General features: G+C 38.8%; 1 protein-coding gene across 2 annotated transcripts in view; it reads left to right on the forward strand.

The window, feature by feature from the left end:
* The first annotated feature begins 413 nt into the window (after positions 1-413).
* LOC121864673 overlaps positions 414-15,796 on the forward strand; it is a 23,927-nt gene continuing 8,544 nt past the window's right edge. The window contains exons 1-5 of one of the 2 annotated variants that reach the window (XM_042363825.1): positions 414-510; positions 684-868; positions 2,899-3,056; positions 5,419-5,568; positions 8,255-8,954. In XM_042363825.1, the coding sequence (XP_042219759.1) occupies positions 485-510; positions 684-868; positions 2,899-3,056; positions 5,419-5,568; positions 8,255-8,954 (1,219 nt within the window). In that variant the 5' untranslated portion in view covers positions 414-484. Of the gene's footprint in view, positions 869-2,898; positions 3,057-5,418; positions 5,569-8,254; positions 8,955-15,796 lie in introns of both variants that reach the window. The other variant, XM_042363826.1, reaches the window with a different exon arrangement.

A 15,796-nucleotide genomic window follows, 5' to 3' on the forward strand; every position in this document is an offset into this window, starting at 1 on the left:
CATACATGAAAAGTATACTTCACTGCTCTACACACACCAATCAAACACGCGATATAACCCAGAATTTCATCAATCCCTGGCTAAAATTAGTACATCTTACTTATAATATAATTCACCAATGTTCATAAGAAGACTTGAACAAAATAACAACTCAGGCGATTCTAAACTATCCCGTATAAACTGGTCCGGATATATAAGCAGACACACATGTAATTCATCACTTTCAAATTTCTAAGATTATTTATTATATACTTCGGTAAAGTTTGTTATGAGTGCAGATATCCGGAAAGTACAGTATTATCACCGTCTGGCTTCCTTGTGTCTAAAATCGAGATAAGATACATTATCACTTCATTGCGCAGCCAACAAGTTCTTATCTCCGTTATCGAGCAGTATCTGGCATTTCCTGAGGCTAAACAGTTCTCCCTCTGCCTTCTCGTCGACCCCTCGCCACAGTGTAGGGTGCAGGACAATAGTCATATGAATGTTAAATATTCTAATTAAACTGTGGTAAGCTGTTGAAAAATAGTTCTAGCTCTAAGAAAAGTCTTTAAAATGTGAACATTCAGATTATGGTTAAAATGAAGTCATCTTGAAAGAGTCAAAAGTAGCCTTGTCTTGTGAGGAATGTAACTGGTCTACTGTATGTGAGCCTCAGTACCGCCTGCCATTGCCTCCTGCAGTAGTGAGACCTCCGCCACAATGTCGTCTGGGAGAAGGGAGCTGACCCTCGACGACGGGCTGACGTGCTCCGTGTGTCTGGACACCTACAGTGAGGGTGATCGGCGACCTCTGATGCTCCCCGCCTGTGGTCACACCTTCTGTAAGCACTGCCTCGCTGGCATCATGGCCAGGGAAGGAGTTAAAGGTAAACACATGTTGACAACTTCGCAATTTATGAGTTAACCAAACCAACCATAAATTCATAATGCTGGTGTCCTGTCACTCCACCGCACACAGTGTCTTTATAAACATAACTTTCATCTTAATGCTGTAGTTTTGCCCTGAACAAAATTCCCTTCAAAATACTACTTACCAATAGGGAAGCAAAATCTCCCTATGATGTATTTCGAAATATTCACAATCTAAATAAGCAGACGTATCACAAAATCTGAATGGATGACCAACAATAACACTGTGATTTCTGTAGTCGTTCAGGTTACATAAGTCACTTTTATTGACATGATTATCGCATATCAGTGGACCAAGTAAGGAGCCCTGAGGTGAGCCGCGTGATGCAGAGCGAGATGTTGTTTTATTTACTGCCTATTATCCTACAATTTACTGCTAACTCTCGCATAATTCACTCTCCGCTATCACATGATCTAGTGTAATAAAAAATATAAAATCCCAATGGTGAGCCGACAACAAGCGGAGGTTTACTTTATTAAAACCTTACACGGGATCAACGGTACACGGTGATGGATGGTGTCTCCCGCGTGCGGCACTTGCGGTGGTTCTTACACCAACAATACACAACCTGACTCTATCTTGTTCGCTCAACATCTATTAAACCAAATTTATGCCCAAGTTGGACCAGGAACCAAACCACCATTTTCATATTGAAACCGCGGATTTAATCAGGATAAATTCACCTCGTTAAGTTAGGTTAGGGTTAAGCTAGGTTACAGTACTGTAGGTTCCGAGTCTAAGCTAGAGGAATAGTGAATCTCGGATATACTAACAATGAAAGAAATAAAACTGATAAATTGAAGAAATAAATAGGAAATTAAATATTTATACGAGTCGGTAATAATATATTTTGTGTTATGACCTGAAAGGACTTATGGGACCAGTTCAAGGGTTCAAAGTTGACTCGATACGTCCGTGTGTGTGTGTGTGTGTGTGTATGTGACGTTAATGTGTGTATCAACTGGCCCAAAATGCTGTGTCACCCTAATAAATATGGTGACCATTTAACTAATATTTAGGGTTTCCTTTTAGGGTCAGAGATGGTTGACACCGAGTTTTGGATCCAGACACACACTACTGACGGCTCCTGCACACACACACACGCACACACACACACACACACACACACACACACACACACACACACACACACTCAGAGGCAGTAAAACGATCTCCAGCTAACTTTGAACACATAATTTGTCCCATTAATCCATTTTAAATTACATTACATACGGTATATAATCAAGACAGTATATACTTCAAAATGAAAACATGGAACTTTTTGTACTTCAATTTTTATATCTAGAAGTTACGTCAAATTGCTAAAAAAAGAGAAAAAAAAAACAATCCTCAGGTATAATTTACAGCAACTTCATTCAGAATAACTATGAAGGTAAACTATAAAGTCATCATAAAAATAAAAAATAAAAGGATTATTTTGAAACAATTTTCCCCGATACACAATCTCCAACTAAACAACAGCAAGTTAAAAAAAAAATCACGAAACACCAACTGGACCAAGAGCTATTTTTCTTAACAATATCTACGTAGGTAAACAATAGCTAGACAAGAGAAAACGTATATTCCTGAATCAAGATAAGGGTGTGGCTGGCCGGTCCTACTGAAGCTGCAGCGTTGACGGGGTGTAGAGCGTCCCAAGTGCTTGGTGTTGTGAGGGCTGCTATTATCTGCCCTGTTATTATGGTTTGTATGTCTGTCTGTCTTTCCAGTAACTACCATTATTTTGTTGTTCCGGTCTCTCTCTCTCTCTCTCTCTCTTATCTTTACTTCTCTCTCTCCCTCTTTTATTTCCATATGACTATTATCGTCTTCTCCGTCTCTCTTCTAGTATCTACCTAACAACCAGCGACTCTTCCTATTAATCTGAAGAGACATCCAAACATTAACCAATCATCCTACCCATTATTAACTCGCCTTATCATCATCCTGCTCATGACCCAGCGCCCTCCTGCCTGCCTCCTACAGGTAACTTCCTGTGCCCCACGTGTCGCCGGCCACAGCCAGTCCACGCCGTGCAAGATATGCCCGTCAATTACTCCCTCCTTGAGGTGGCTCGGCGGGACGCCCTCTCCCCGACCTCCTCAGCCGACAAGACCGAACAGCAGCAGGAGATGAAGAATCCGGTGAGTGACTTTGTCTTCTTTGATCACCCTAACGACACACCGACACTCCAACAACAACAGCAGTAGCAGCAGCAGCTAAATATATAAAAGCCGGTGAGTAATTTTGTCTCGACCAATTGCCCTGACGAAGTACTGAGACTCCAGCAGCAGCAACAGATACGGTAAACCAATCGGCGAGTGGTTTTGCCTCCGATAATTATCCCGGCGCAGAAATTGAAGTCCTAACAACAGCAATAACAGGTAACACAAAAACCAGCAGGTAATTTTGTCTCCTGACGAGAGAGTGAAGCTGGGGAGAGCCAAGACTACTCCACGTGTACCTACAGTAGGTAGCGGCAGAGCACACAATACACCACAGCCTCAACACGTAAAGCTTCAGTTCCATTTTATAATAATTAAGTCTTTCAAAACATTAAAACTTCAGTGTTCCATTAGTGTAAATATACAAAAGATTAAATATGCTGAACACAAGCGGGCAAGATGCCTCGTTATATATAAAAACTTTTCAAAGATAATAATTTTCCTTATTTAGCCATATAAACACATCTAGGTACCGTAGTAAAATAGATAAGCAATTATTGGCCTTAACTTGTTATACATATATGATACTTAACGCCATAATTACAAAGTTAAAATAAATGCTCGGTAACACTGACAATAACCTGAGTGTCAACTTTGATAATCAATCCTCATGAGAAAAAAAATATTTACTTTCTCTTTCACATTTAATATATGTATTTTTTCTTCAACTGATTCTTGTGTACAAAGTTCAAAGGTCAACAGAGTATCACCTTCCTCCCCTCCACAACAACTATCGTAACTCCTGTGCTATCTTAATGTATCGAGATATATGTACTCTCAGTAACTGCTCAGGTACAGTCAGGTATGGTTAGTGTTGTAACATGTGTTAAACTGTGTTTGGTCTCGTGACATATATTACACTGAGTTTGGTCATGGCAGATACATTTTGTATATGTTGGTTAGTATACGTCCATAAGCTCAATCAAGATGCCATCCTCGTGTGAGGGGGTCGGGAACTATGGCCTTTCACTCTGGAGGCTTTCGGGGAGGTCTTCACTGGTTTAACACTGTGTTTACAATATGTTATGCTACTTGGTATGAATAATTACCTTACAGTATATTAAGGCATTTACAAAAGGGTTAATACTGGGTTAAACACCGTACCTTACCTTACACTGTGTCACGCATTAACAAAATCTCTAACTTCAATTCAAGTGAAAAAAAATTTGACTAAACATAAATCAAGGCACTGGAATAATGTCTCATAAGATATTATAAAGTTAATTAAAGTGAGGAAAACTAACGTAATGTTTAGGATGAAATCGACATCGTGAAAGGGAAACGTCTTTCAGTATTAGATAATTAAAATAACATTAAGCCAAGGGTGAAAAATAAGGGGTCAGCGAAGATACTGTTAAGTAAATGAACCCAAAATACTACAGTTATTTATGTAAAAGCTTAAGTAAAGAAGGTTTACACCGTGAATGGTTTGGCCAGCCAGAGTTAAGAAAAAAATATTAAATACATGCTGGAGAATGCTTTTATAAGACTGGTTCAATTTAAACTTCGTGGCGGCCATGAGTCGTGAAGTATAAAGACCAGAATTCGAAAAGGACAAAACAAATGACCAATGTTTAGACAACAAATCCCGGACATTGTTCCCAGCCTGCAGGCGATACATTACACGCGCCGTCAATACCCCCATCACGCAACTAAACAAAGCAAACCAAACTAAATCTTTCTCTATTTCCTTATTGAATCTGTGTAAATACCATCGTTAACAACCCTCCAGTCTTCCTTATTCATACACACCTCTCTCTCTCTCTCTCTCAGCTTCTGTGCCATAACACAACGTCAAACTGCTTAATCAGTTTCATCTGTAGTCCCAACCTCTTACTGTGATGTAACCTCACCTCCCATAACTCTAGAAGTATTCTCTTTTAGAGGTAATACATTTTGCATGATACACCAAATTATCTTGTGTGTGATATAAGCTATGTTCCTCTCTTCCCCTTAGTTCTGCACATTATATAACGTTTATGGCTGACAATATCTTTTATCTTAGCTCCAGCAAAGTAAAGTGTCTCATCTGCCCTGACTTACGATGCAGCAGTTTCAGTAAAGGATAACCTGTTCCCTTGTATATATGTAGTTTTTTATGATATGTAATTTTTCTTATCATTTATACGCCAGGAGTAGTTTCTCATCTGCCGTAAGTTGTAACAATCTCTCTTTCTTTACGTTAAGGGATTGTACCTTTATGCCTTGACTCACTGTAAATATTTGTCTGCCTTTAGAAGCAAACAAGACTACAGCCTTCATCCTTGACTTCCTCCTGCAGACGGAGTACTGCTCGGCTCATGGGTCTCGCCTGGCCTTCTGGTGCACCACCTGTGAAGTGGCGGCTTGTGGCGAGTGTCTATTTGAGGCTCACCCAAGACCCGACCACACCCTCGTCAGGATTGCAGACCAACTCGGCCGACTGCAGGAGGTCGGTTAAATGTCTTTTCTGACAGTGTTACTAGGATGATACTCTGTGAGAGAGAGGACAGTGGTTTGGGAGCCAACTACTGCCTACTTGAAGTGAACATACGACTGTTGGGGGGAAGGATATGTTATAGGTCTATGACTGTGTGAGGGAGTGGATGACTGTTGGGAGTAGATGTACGGCTATGGAGGAGAATTTAACGTCTTTCTGTTGTGGGAGTGTGGCTGTGGGAAGTGAGTGTTACGGTTGAAAGAGTGGAAGTAGCAGTATGGTAGTTAGTCGCAGGTGTGTTGTTGTTGGGAGTAATAACGTGCCTGTGGCGTGTTGTAAGCTAGTTTGTCTCTTGTCATTTGTCTAAGTGGATGAATGTTCCTGGGAGTCGACTGGTAATAACAGCGTTAGTAAATAGTACAGTCTCTCGTTGCCTCCTGTCTACTGGGAATAAATACTAGTTTATTTTCCGTTGAGTGTTGAGACTAATGGATCTATTATCAGCCAAGGGTAAAATATATGTCTCACTTGACTGGTGAAGAAGGATTTATATGTCTGTTAACTATTGGAAGTCAGTGTAGGTAGACAAACACTGTAAGAGTCTGTGTGTGTGTGTGTGGAGCAACAATGTGGATCTCTTTAAATTAATAAGTTTAGGTATATAAATCAAGGGCGTGATGGTGATAAGTGTAAGTCTTTCCTCTACTGGGGAAGAAAACATATGTCTGTGTTGACTACTGCCACCCAACATATGTTTTTATTATCTGTCAGAGGCACCTAATTCCCTCTTGTTTGCTTGGTGTTTATTTGGTCGTCGCTGCATGTTTGTAAGTAGTGAGTATTTGTTTTTTATATACAAGGACTCGTGCATGTGTGAGTAATGTCAGAAGGCGAGTGGCAAACACGGTAGATAGTGAATGGGGAGTAGAGATGTCGGACAAGGAAGTTCATTAAAAGAGTAGTCTTAGGCTATGCACTTAACGGGGGTTTTAATGTAACGAAATTAACAAAAAGATAAGACCCATATGAGAGAATTCTAGATCAGTTTATCATAGCAGTGACTAAATACAATCTTTCTACACTGGACGTGATGTGTGTGGAGGGTGTACGACTTACTGTCCTGTACTAACAATAAAACAACACTGCATCACACTACTGGCTGTGTCTACATGATCCAACTACAGCAAGGAACTGGCCAGACAACATCACTATTAACTGTGCATTTTCTAAGACTGCTCATGACGTTAACTACAAAAGTGAGACATACGGTTACAAGTAAATAAAGCTGTGAGGGAGTTTACAAGACACGCACTGCACTTACTCAGTTTGTTTCTCAATGTACAGTTGCAAGAACTTTAATACTGAATGGGAAAATAAACATCAGGTTTACTAACAGTAATTGGGTGAATGTGTGGTTCAGAAGGAGGCCGATGAGATTTAATATTCTCTTCAGAAAATGTACTTCAAGATGAAAACTGAGATAGTCTGAACAGCTGCATAAACCCCGGTGACAAAGGCGGCGATATTTTTTTTTACATATTATAATTATAGACGCTTATTGCAAAGAGAATTAGACGAGCTGGTCAGCCATCTCTGTGTACATTTGGCAGCCCATACAGCACCTTACCCATAGCCGAGCACCAGATAAACAATAATGCTGTAAACGTGTAGTCATCAGTCAATAAAATAACTTAAATTTCCTCCATTAATTATCGATTTTACACTCATACTTAATATTTAATGGATAGATTTACTCTATTGTATTTCCAACTTTATATTATTGTTTAGTATCCAGGGTATTTTGTTGCTGTAATAAGTGTAAGTTAGTCACACTACTCCATTCCTTTGTTTGGTCTGGCTATGATGCTCTTGTAGGTCTCAGGGCGGAGTAGTCTTTAATCAGGTTTAATTATTCTAGCTGTGTAATAACTTAAAAATACTAAATACTTTGATATGCTTTTAAGGTAACAATGTTTTGTTATTTTTATTATGCGTATAGACTGCGTGAGTACACAGACGTTTACAGATTTGTTCAAAAGACAGAGGAGGGGAGAGAACATTAGCCTGACTAACATGAGAGGCGATTGTAAGCCTTTCGATAATTCTGACTGTTCAGTGGTTGTTAAGGATCAAGCTGACGAATTTAACAGTACAGCTTTACCATACAGCAGACTGTTAGTATGTATAAGCCTATGTTCCGTTACTTACACTGGTAAATAAATTTCACATGGGACAATGATACACCATTAGTACATCATATTAGGTTCTGAGGGTTTGTAATTATCCGTAATTTTGCTCTACATATTAACTGTGTAAAATTTTAGTTTACAATATTTTCATATCTCAACATTCAGTTTGTAGCAAATTTTAACCTAAATATAATTGCTGTAGCCTCTGATGCAATTGTTTTGTCACGTTAGTATGCTTCCTTTAATCGATATTCACAAATTTAGTTCCGTAAAAAGTTAAATTTCATAACAACAGCGAAACTTGATTATCCATTACGACTACCCTGGTGTTTGTCCGGGAATTATACATAAACAATAATGTTAATATTTGTGACGTGTCCAAAGTGTTAATTCTTACTTGTACCATTTGTAAACAGACTGTATTTCTTATAAGTGTCTGCCTGACTTTTGTAGACAAGTCCATAAATTCTTATTCAAAAGCTCCATCCTTAAATGCGTTCACTTTTCAGATGGTAAAGATCAGGTCGTCTCGAGTCGTCACACAACTAGTGACGGCTGCTGAAGAGAATGTGGATGTCCTGAAGGTAACATTTGTCAACCTCGTGGAGAGCCTAAGGCAGCGACGTGCAATTGACGGCCTTCTGCGGCGGGCGAGGGTAGTGCGCACAAGTGCCAAAGACGCCAATGACCTGTCCAGCATCAATACAGTTAACGAGTCCATCCAGACCATCCAGCGGGAGTTCGAGAAAGCTCACATCTCAACACCAACCAAAGTGTCGGTTGCAAATCCTATGTGGAGATCCTCGTCTACCTCTGGTAACAAGACACCAACTTCCCCCGAAAAACAGCATCCTGCGGAGGCCAACACCCAGGAGCTGACTGACTCACACAACATCTCCAGTCCTGACACCGCATCTCACACTACAGAAATCATACAGACGCCCCCACCCATCGTGCCCTCAAGAAATACAGAGACCAAACCCACAGCACCTCCTAAGCCAAAACTACTTGCCAAACCAGTGCTTCCCAGCCTAAATACGGGGAAGCCACCTAGCCCGTTCTCTCCCACAACCCCTCCAACCCCCTCAACTCTTTCAACAGCGTCCTCCCCAGACGACGATCCTGCCCACGGCCCTTCACCTCACACGTCCGCCGACCCGGATACTCCACAGAAAGTCAGCAGCGTGGCAACTCACTCACCAGAAACAGGTAAGAGATCTATATTTATATTCATCAATGGTTATTATAAATGTTTGGCTTCATCAGTATAAAAAATGAGTCATGTTTATCTTATAATTTCATACTAATTTCAAACGTATAATTGTAAGGTAATTTGTAGGGAACGTGAAGTCTGTCAGATCATTTACCTTCTCGTGTATCACTGTGGTTAATCAACACCCACTATCCATTAGCCTTGTCAATGAAATAATATAGATCTACAACAACCCTTCACTGAAGAGTGATCTTCCTCCCGGTACTGATGCCAACGACAAACACAAACATTAAACAAGGAATGCAGCTATTAAACACGAAAACTAAAGAATGTAAATAAACAAAACAGAATCTTAATAATAATGAATTCCAGTACGTGTCAATTAATATTACCTTTTAAAAGCCTTACTTTTAACTCATTACGACTGAGCCCCGCCTCTGGCCCAAGATGCCAATAGACCCATAATTGTCTACCTCTAATACGGAGCAATGTTTCTAGTATTTAACCCCAACAGTTCCACCAAGGATTCTAATACTAGGGAAGGATAGCCCACTCCTATGGGCGAACGCGTTCACCGTCCAAAGTGGCGCCAACAAGCGGCTGGGGAGTAAACTGGATAATTACCAGGGAAGCAACTTTAAGGATCAGATAAATGTCTTTTTGAGAAATGTGAGCCGTACGCGGTACACCTACTTCTGCCAATGTTGACATGGCCATCCTTCTCTCGTATTAGAATCCTTGATCCTACCCACGTACAGTACCTCGTGCACTTGGGACCAGAATCCTATGCATGCACATGGATGGACTGAGGTTTTCCGCATCGTTTCAAGTATCCGGAGCGGCCATTAGCCTTACAATAATGCCAAATTTCACCAACAGTAATAATTCACCCCTGAAATTTCATTATTTCACAACTGCTCAGTTACCCTTCTAACACCATGGGGACGAACGCGTATCTCGCAGCCTAGTGAGGAGACCTGTGTGTCTGGTAAACACAAACGTAAATACTCGGCAACACGGGAAGAAACAGACGCAATTTTGATGGAAATTAGTAATACAGATCATTATGATAATAATGAAGGTTAGCTTGAGCATATAAACTACCAGCACAGGAAGATGCAGGGAAGGCGTCGAAGCCACTGGCCAAACTAGCGTACAGACGGTACTGCTAAGGTTATCAAAAGAGACCGGCGACTAACCAAGGTTTCTTGTTTTTTAAACGTTTATGACTTTTAACAATATGATTAATTAATTATTGTAAAGTATACGTAAAGCACGAGTTGTGACTGGTGTAACCATGGACACAGTATAAATAATAGGCAGGCGCTGAAGAAACGGAACTTTAAATCTGCCCTTTTTAATAACTTAAAACAACACAAAATAAAGAGGTAGTGGGAAAACATTTCTTACTAACGGTCAAAGAAAAATTAGAATGACGGTACGAGCACAAAGACAAGTCGACAACATAACGCTCTACAAATTTGAAAGGTATTCATTAAAAGGAAAATAACAAATATGGCGTCGAGCGGCTAGTTGAGGCTGACGTCTGACTCATCACTTCAAAATCATCATTTCTGCCTAAATACGCTGAAAATTGGAATTCCTTCGCTTCCATGACCACCAACAATTATTTAAGTAAGTTTAGATATCTATAATATGTGAGACTAACTTCGTTTTTCGGTTAAAATTACTGAAATAATAATACGTGATATTATGAACACTGCTACAATTGCCGTCTTACCTTTAAACCTCCTTCTGTCTGCACTCCCGTCATTCTTCTACGCTCACAAAGCTCACAACAGTCGTAAGTTATTTACAGTTCATTATTTCACTTTTTCAATATAAAATATTCACACTGTCCGACAAAACACGTTAAGATACACAAGCAGCATATTCTTCACACGCCAGTACACAAAAAAAATGCGACTAAAATGACTGATTGGTAACTTTTCTAACGCCGCTGGCGACCAATCAGGTTAAAGCAGTTGTGGCGGGCTCTTTAAATATATTTTCTAAATAAATCTTCGTATTATTAGTTTGTTTATATTGTTTTGTATCGATTGGCTTATTATTATATGATATTTGTTTTTATTTTGTTGTACCTTATTATACCAGTAGATGAATATATATATACATATATATATTCGCGTAAATCATATAATTTTGGTTTTCACCTGTATTGTTAAGGAGTTGTACGCTGTTGGTACTATTATAATGAAGGAATACTGACCAGCTGATGCAACGCAATAATGTGAAAATAAACCAAAAATAAGTACAGCATTGCACGTATACTAACAATGGCAGTATTCCAAATTCAAAACATGAACAGGAGTATTTACAGGAAGTGGCTACCGAAATGGGTTATACTCTCAGGTATACAAGGTTTGTGTACCTCATAAACGACCTTCGCATGCACGACGATTTGCTTACAATCCACACTCAATGCACAGTGAAGGTCAGTGTGCGACATGGAATACGAACCAAATTATATTTAACAAGTTCGTTAGCTTATATTAGGTTTGGCTATGTCTGGCTGGCTCGTGTGTGTTGTCGTAAATGGTTATAATGTACACACACTATGCATACCCGACTCTCGTAAAATTTAAAGCCGGATTTGGGTTGGCAGCCACAGCCTAATATATAAGACAGGACTGTTTGTCATCACATATTGCTTTGACTACTGTTGTGTAGATATTTACTGTAAATATATAAAACAAATGAGACTTACAGAGTGATCTTCTTTATGAACGACTTAGTTTTTGATAAATAAGAATTTGAATTATGTGATACAATAAAGTGACAATATACTGGGCTTGCATATCTGATGGTAAAGGTTAAAAGATATTTGCATTATCTATACTGTAGTCTAAACACTTAATTGTTAACTAATGACGATAATAGCGTTTATGTGTTACTCTGAATCTTTAAACTTTATCTTATTCTATTGTGAACAATTAAAACTTGATGAACCTGGCAGTTGATAATACTTCACTAAAACGTATTTTCCATGCATAAAACCTGTGTCTGAACGGTAGGTAGTTATACATCCTGATTTTTCAGTTAAGTTGTGAGTACATCTTCAGTGTTCCTCTTTACATACTGTAGTTGCATTGTGACTGTAGACTTGTGATACTATACTGCATTTGACTTTTTAATATGTTTCAGTGAGGGGTAAATCAGTATTATATTTGAATGTAATTGAGGGAAAAAAGGAGTTACGATGTTTTCACAGTGCAAGAAACTGATGTTGAGTTCCATATATACTGTAGAGTGACTCGAACTACGCACCTACAGGCAAGGGGGGGAGGGGGGAAGGAGACGGTTCCTCGGCGGTAGGATTTAATTTATAGACTCCATATATAAACATACCTTCCCTCCATATAACACCAACAGTGATACCATCTCCCTCGCCCACCTAACCTGCCGACAGACGCTCTCTCTCGGATAATTAGTGCATAAAGAATATATAGAGGATCTTGTTAGTTACACGATTCATGCCAGAGATGTAAGAGAGACAGGTGTTGGTGGGTGGACTTACTGCCACATACAGTACGTTAGATATGGCCTTCTGGCATACTTCTCTGACACTAGCGGCGTGGTCAGCCTCTCAACTCCAGGTCCTGGTCTGTGTACCTAGAAAAGTAGTGAATTTGCATTTTTTTTCATTTATATATTTTACACCAGAATTATTAAAGAGTCCCACCAAGTCTTTACAGTTACTCGGTGTTGTGTAAATGTTGTGGGATTTTTTTTACCTTAACAGTTCAGGAAGATGGTAAGCTTGAAGCCATCCTTACAACAACTTACCTTCACCTTGTTCCCCTCTCCACCTTCCCTTACACATGTCGCCCATCCTAGTTTTGCTTCCTAGACGGCATTAAGTGAACGTATCTAGTTAAGGTAGAGTCTCAGAGTATTTATAACGCCATATGTGAATCTTATTTCTTCGCGCTTTAAGGGAATTCTGTCAGATGCACCTTTACATTTTCTTTAACGAGGAAATTTCAATGTGAGAGACTTACAAACACGTCCTCTATCTGATTGTTTATCTACCAAGATTCACCCAAGGCGCCAAACACCTTTTTAAGCATAGTTTTTTTATCCCCCGCCGAGACCTTCGATTCAAAGAAGAGGGATATATACTAGGTGGTGTCTGTCTGTCCTTGAACAACTACCTCCTGGATCACTTAATGGGTTACCTTTTTAAACTTTACTCCAGCATTGTTTACCTGCAGGTGGTCATGAACAGTACGTCTTCTGGGTGTTTGTAAAGTATTGAATATTCTCCACAATTGCCAAAAAGTACCCTTAAATGGCTCTGTATATCAATTGTATGTATTTGTCTGTGAATTATATCTCTCCCCCCCCCTCCCCACACACACACACTGTTTTAAGCATTTTCTTATAATTGCAACACACCATTATACGCTAATTTCCATATTTTTTTTTTTTAATTAATACACAAATACCACATTATTTTATGTGCACAACTAAAGACGATATTATTTTTTTTGTATAGTATCTAAATAAAATACATTACCCTCTTCTAGACAATTTATTTTAACCCCCGACAGACGCTTACCACACCTTGTTAACTAAATTTCCCGCTATTTTATTTTGTTTCTTTACCCGAAATAGTAAAAGACCGTAAAGCCACACCCATTTCCATAGACTTTTTTCCCCTCAAACCAAGAGCACGGAGAACACCACACCCAACCATACATCATCATTATATGTAAGCCAAGCACCTCACACTCCAGTCTCTCTCCTCCTCCTCCTCCTCCTTCCCTTCCCTCTTCCCCCCTCTTCCTTCTCTTCCTCTAGCCCTCATCTCACTTCTTCCTCACGTCTTCCTTCCTCATTGACTCTCACTTCTTCCTCACGTTCCCTCCCTTCCCTCCCTTCCCTCCCTTACCATCAACTATCTTCTTCACCCTGACTTCTTTCTTTCATTCTCTCGTCCTTTCACTATACCCTCATTCCTCCGTCCCTCTCTCCCTTCTCCCTCTCTTTTCCATCCCTTTCTCTCTCACCCTCACTTTACCACAGTTTCTCTCTCCCTCACCCTCTCTCCGACACCCAGAATCATCTCTCTCTCTCTCTCTGTCTCTCTCCCGACACCCCACACCGCCGCCTGCCGTGAAGGCCACACCGTAAGCCGACTGCATAATTGCTAGTCATAATTTCCCCGTCACCAGAATGATAACTGGCGCCTTGTGGCTGTGTGAGTTATTGGCCGCCTCTTGGGAATTCTTCTTATTTTGAGTATTGTTAATGACCCCCGGAGTTTGTATTAATTATTTTGCTTGTGTGTTCTTTTGTGTTCATTATTATCATTATTATTACTGTATTATTATTATTATTATTATTATTATTATTATTATTATTATTATTATTATTATTATTATTATTATTATTATTATTATTATTATTATTATTACTATTGTTGTTGTTGTTGTTATTATAATTAGTATTAGTAGTAGAAGTAATAGTAGTAGTAGTTGTAGTAATAGTAGTGCCGATAATATAGTAGTAGTTGTGTTGTTGCTCTTACTGTTTAAGTAAGGTATTTCATCTGCCAGGTCTTATTTTCTTCAGCCGAAAAAATTTAAGATTTCACAATTACCATTAGACTTTTTGCTAATGAATTTATGATATTAACTTAAAAGAAGTTCTGTTGAATGGAAAGGAACTTGCATTAAATCCACAAAGGTTTATTACGATATCGGGAACTAAACGACTGCAAAGGTCAACTGAATCTTATATTTCTGCCGCTAATATATGAAGCTCAGTGCTCGCTGTTTCTTACCTGACTGAGAACGTTTTTTTTTCCTTGTGGGGGAGTTTTTTCCCGTACGTCTTAACACAACTGAGGTCACTTGAGGCAACGATATAAAATGGCATAAAATAAGAAGAATTTTCGTCTATCGGAAATACGAACTTTTAAATAGCAAGAAATATGAAGAATTTTACCTACAATAAATACTGGCTTTTAAATGGCGTAAAATAACCAGTTATTACAAATAAATGGCTTGTAATGATAAACATATTTACCTATCAAAAACACAAAATTAAATGGCGAAAAATTATGACTTTTTGCATATCATTAACGACCAAATAATAAAAATAATCAAACCTTCACTTATCCATAACATATAAATAGCATCAAATTCATTAAAATAAAAATTATTTACCTCAACAAACACAAAACAAAACAATAGGAATTCTTAACCGCAAGAAAATTACCTTTAACGAACTAATAGCGAGAAATATGTTAAAGTAACGAGTTTTGTCAAAGAAACAAACCTCACCTCATTATTTACATATGAGGCGAGAAATAAAAAACTTACATATGGTCTTTTGTTTATAGGTCTTAAAGGGCTAATATATATGTGTTGTATTTTTATTTACTCACTAGAAAAACTCTCATGTATATAATAATATTGTTTGTTTCATCTCCACTATAATACTTTCTATATGGGTTTAAAACACGAAAATATATTATTTAACAGTGTTTAAGATTATTATGATATATATATTTTTTTATTATACAAGATTTGTGATGATATTTTTCAAGTATTTAATTTACTCTTTACATAACACAATCCCTCTTCATTATCATTCTAGGTCTAAAATCATTTATCTCCCTCATTTCCCTCAATTCTCTCCCTCTCCCCCCCCCTAACCCTTTCCTTTTTCCCTCCTCTCCATCTCCCTCGCCCCATCTCCCTCCCTTTCCCTCTCTCCTTCCCCTCTCCCCTTTCTCTTCTTCTCAGCATCTTTTTATCTCACAATATAGAGATAGCATCAACAGAGCCACACCCTGCTCCTCACATAA

This window comes from Homarus americanus, unplaced genomic scaffold (genome assembly GCF_018991925.1).
Source record: "Homarus americanus isolate GMGI-L3 unplaced genomic scaffold, GMGI_Hamer_2.0 scaffold57965, whole genome shotgun sequence".
NCBI classification, from domain to species: Eukaryota; Metazoa; Arthropoda; class Malacostraca; order Decapoda; family Nephropidae; genus Homarus; species Homarus americanus.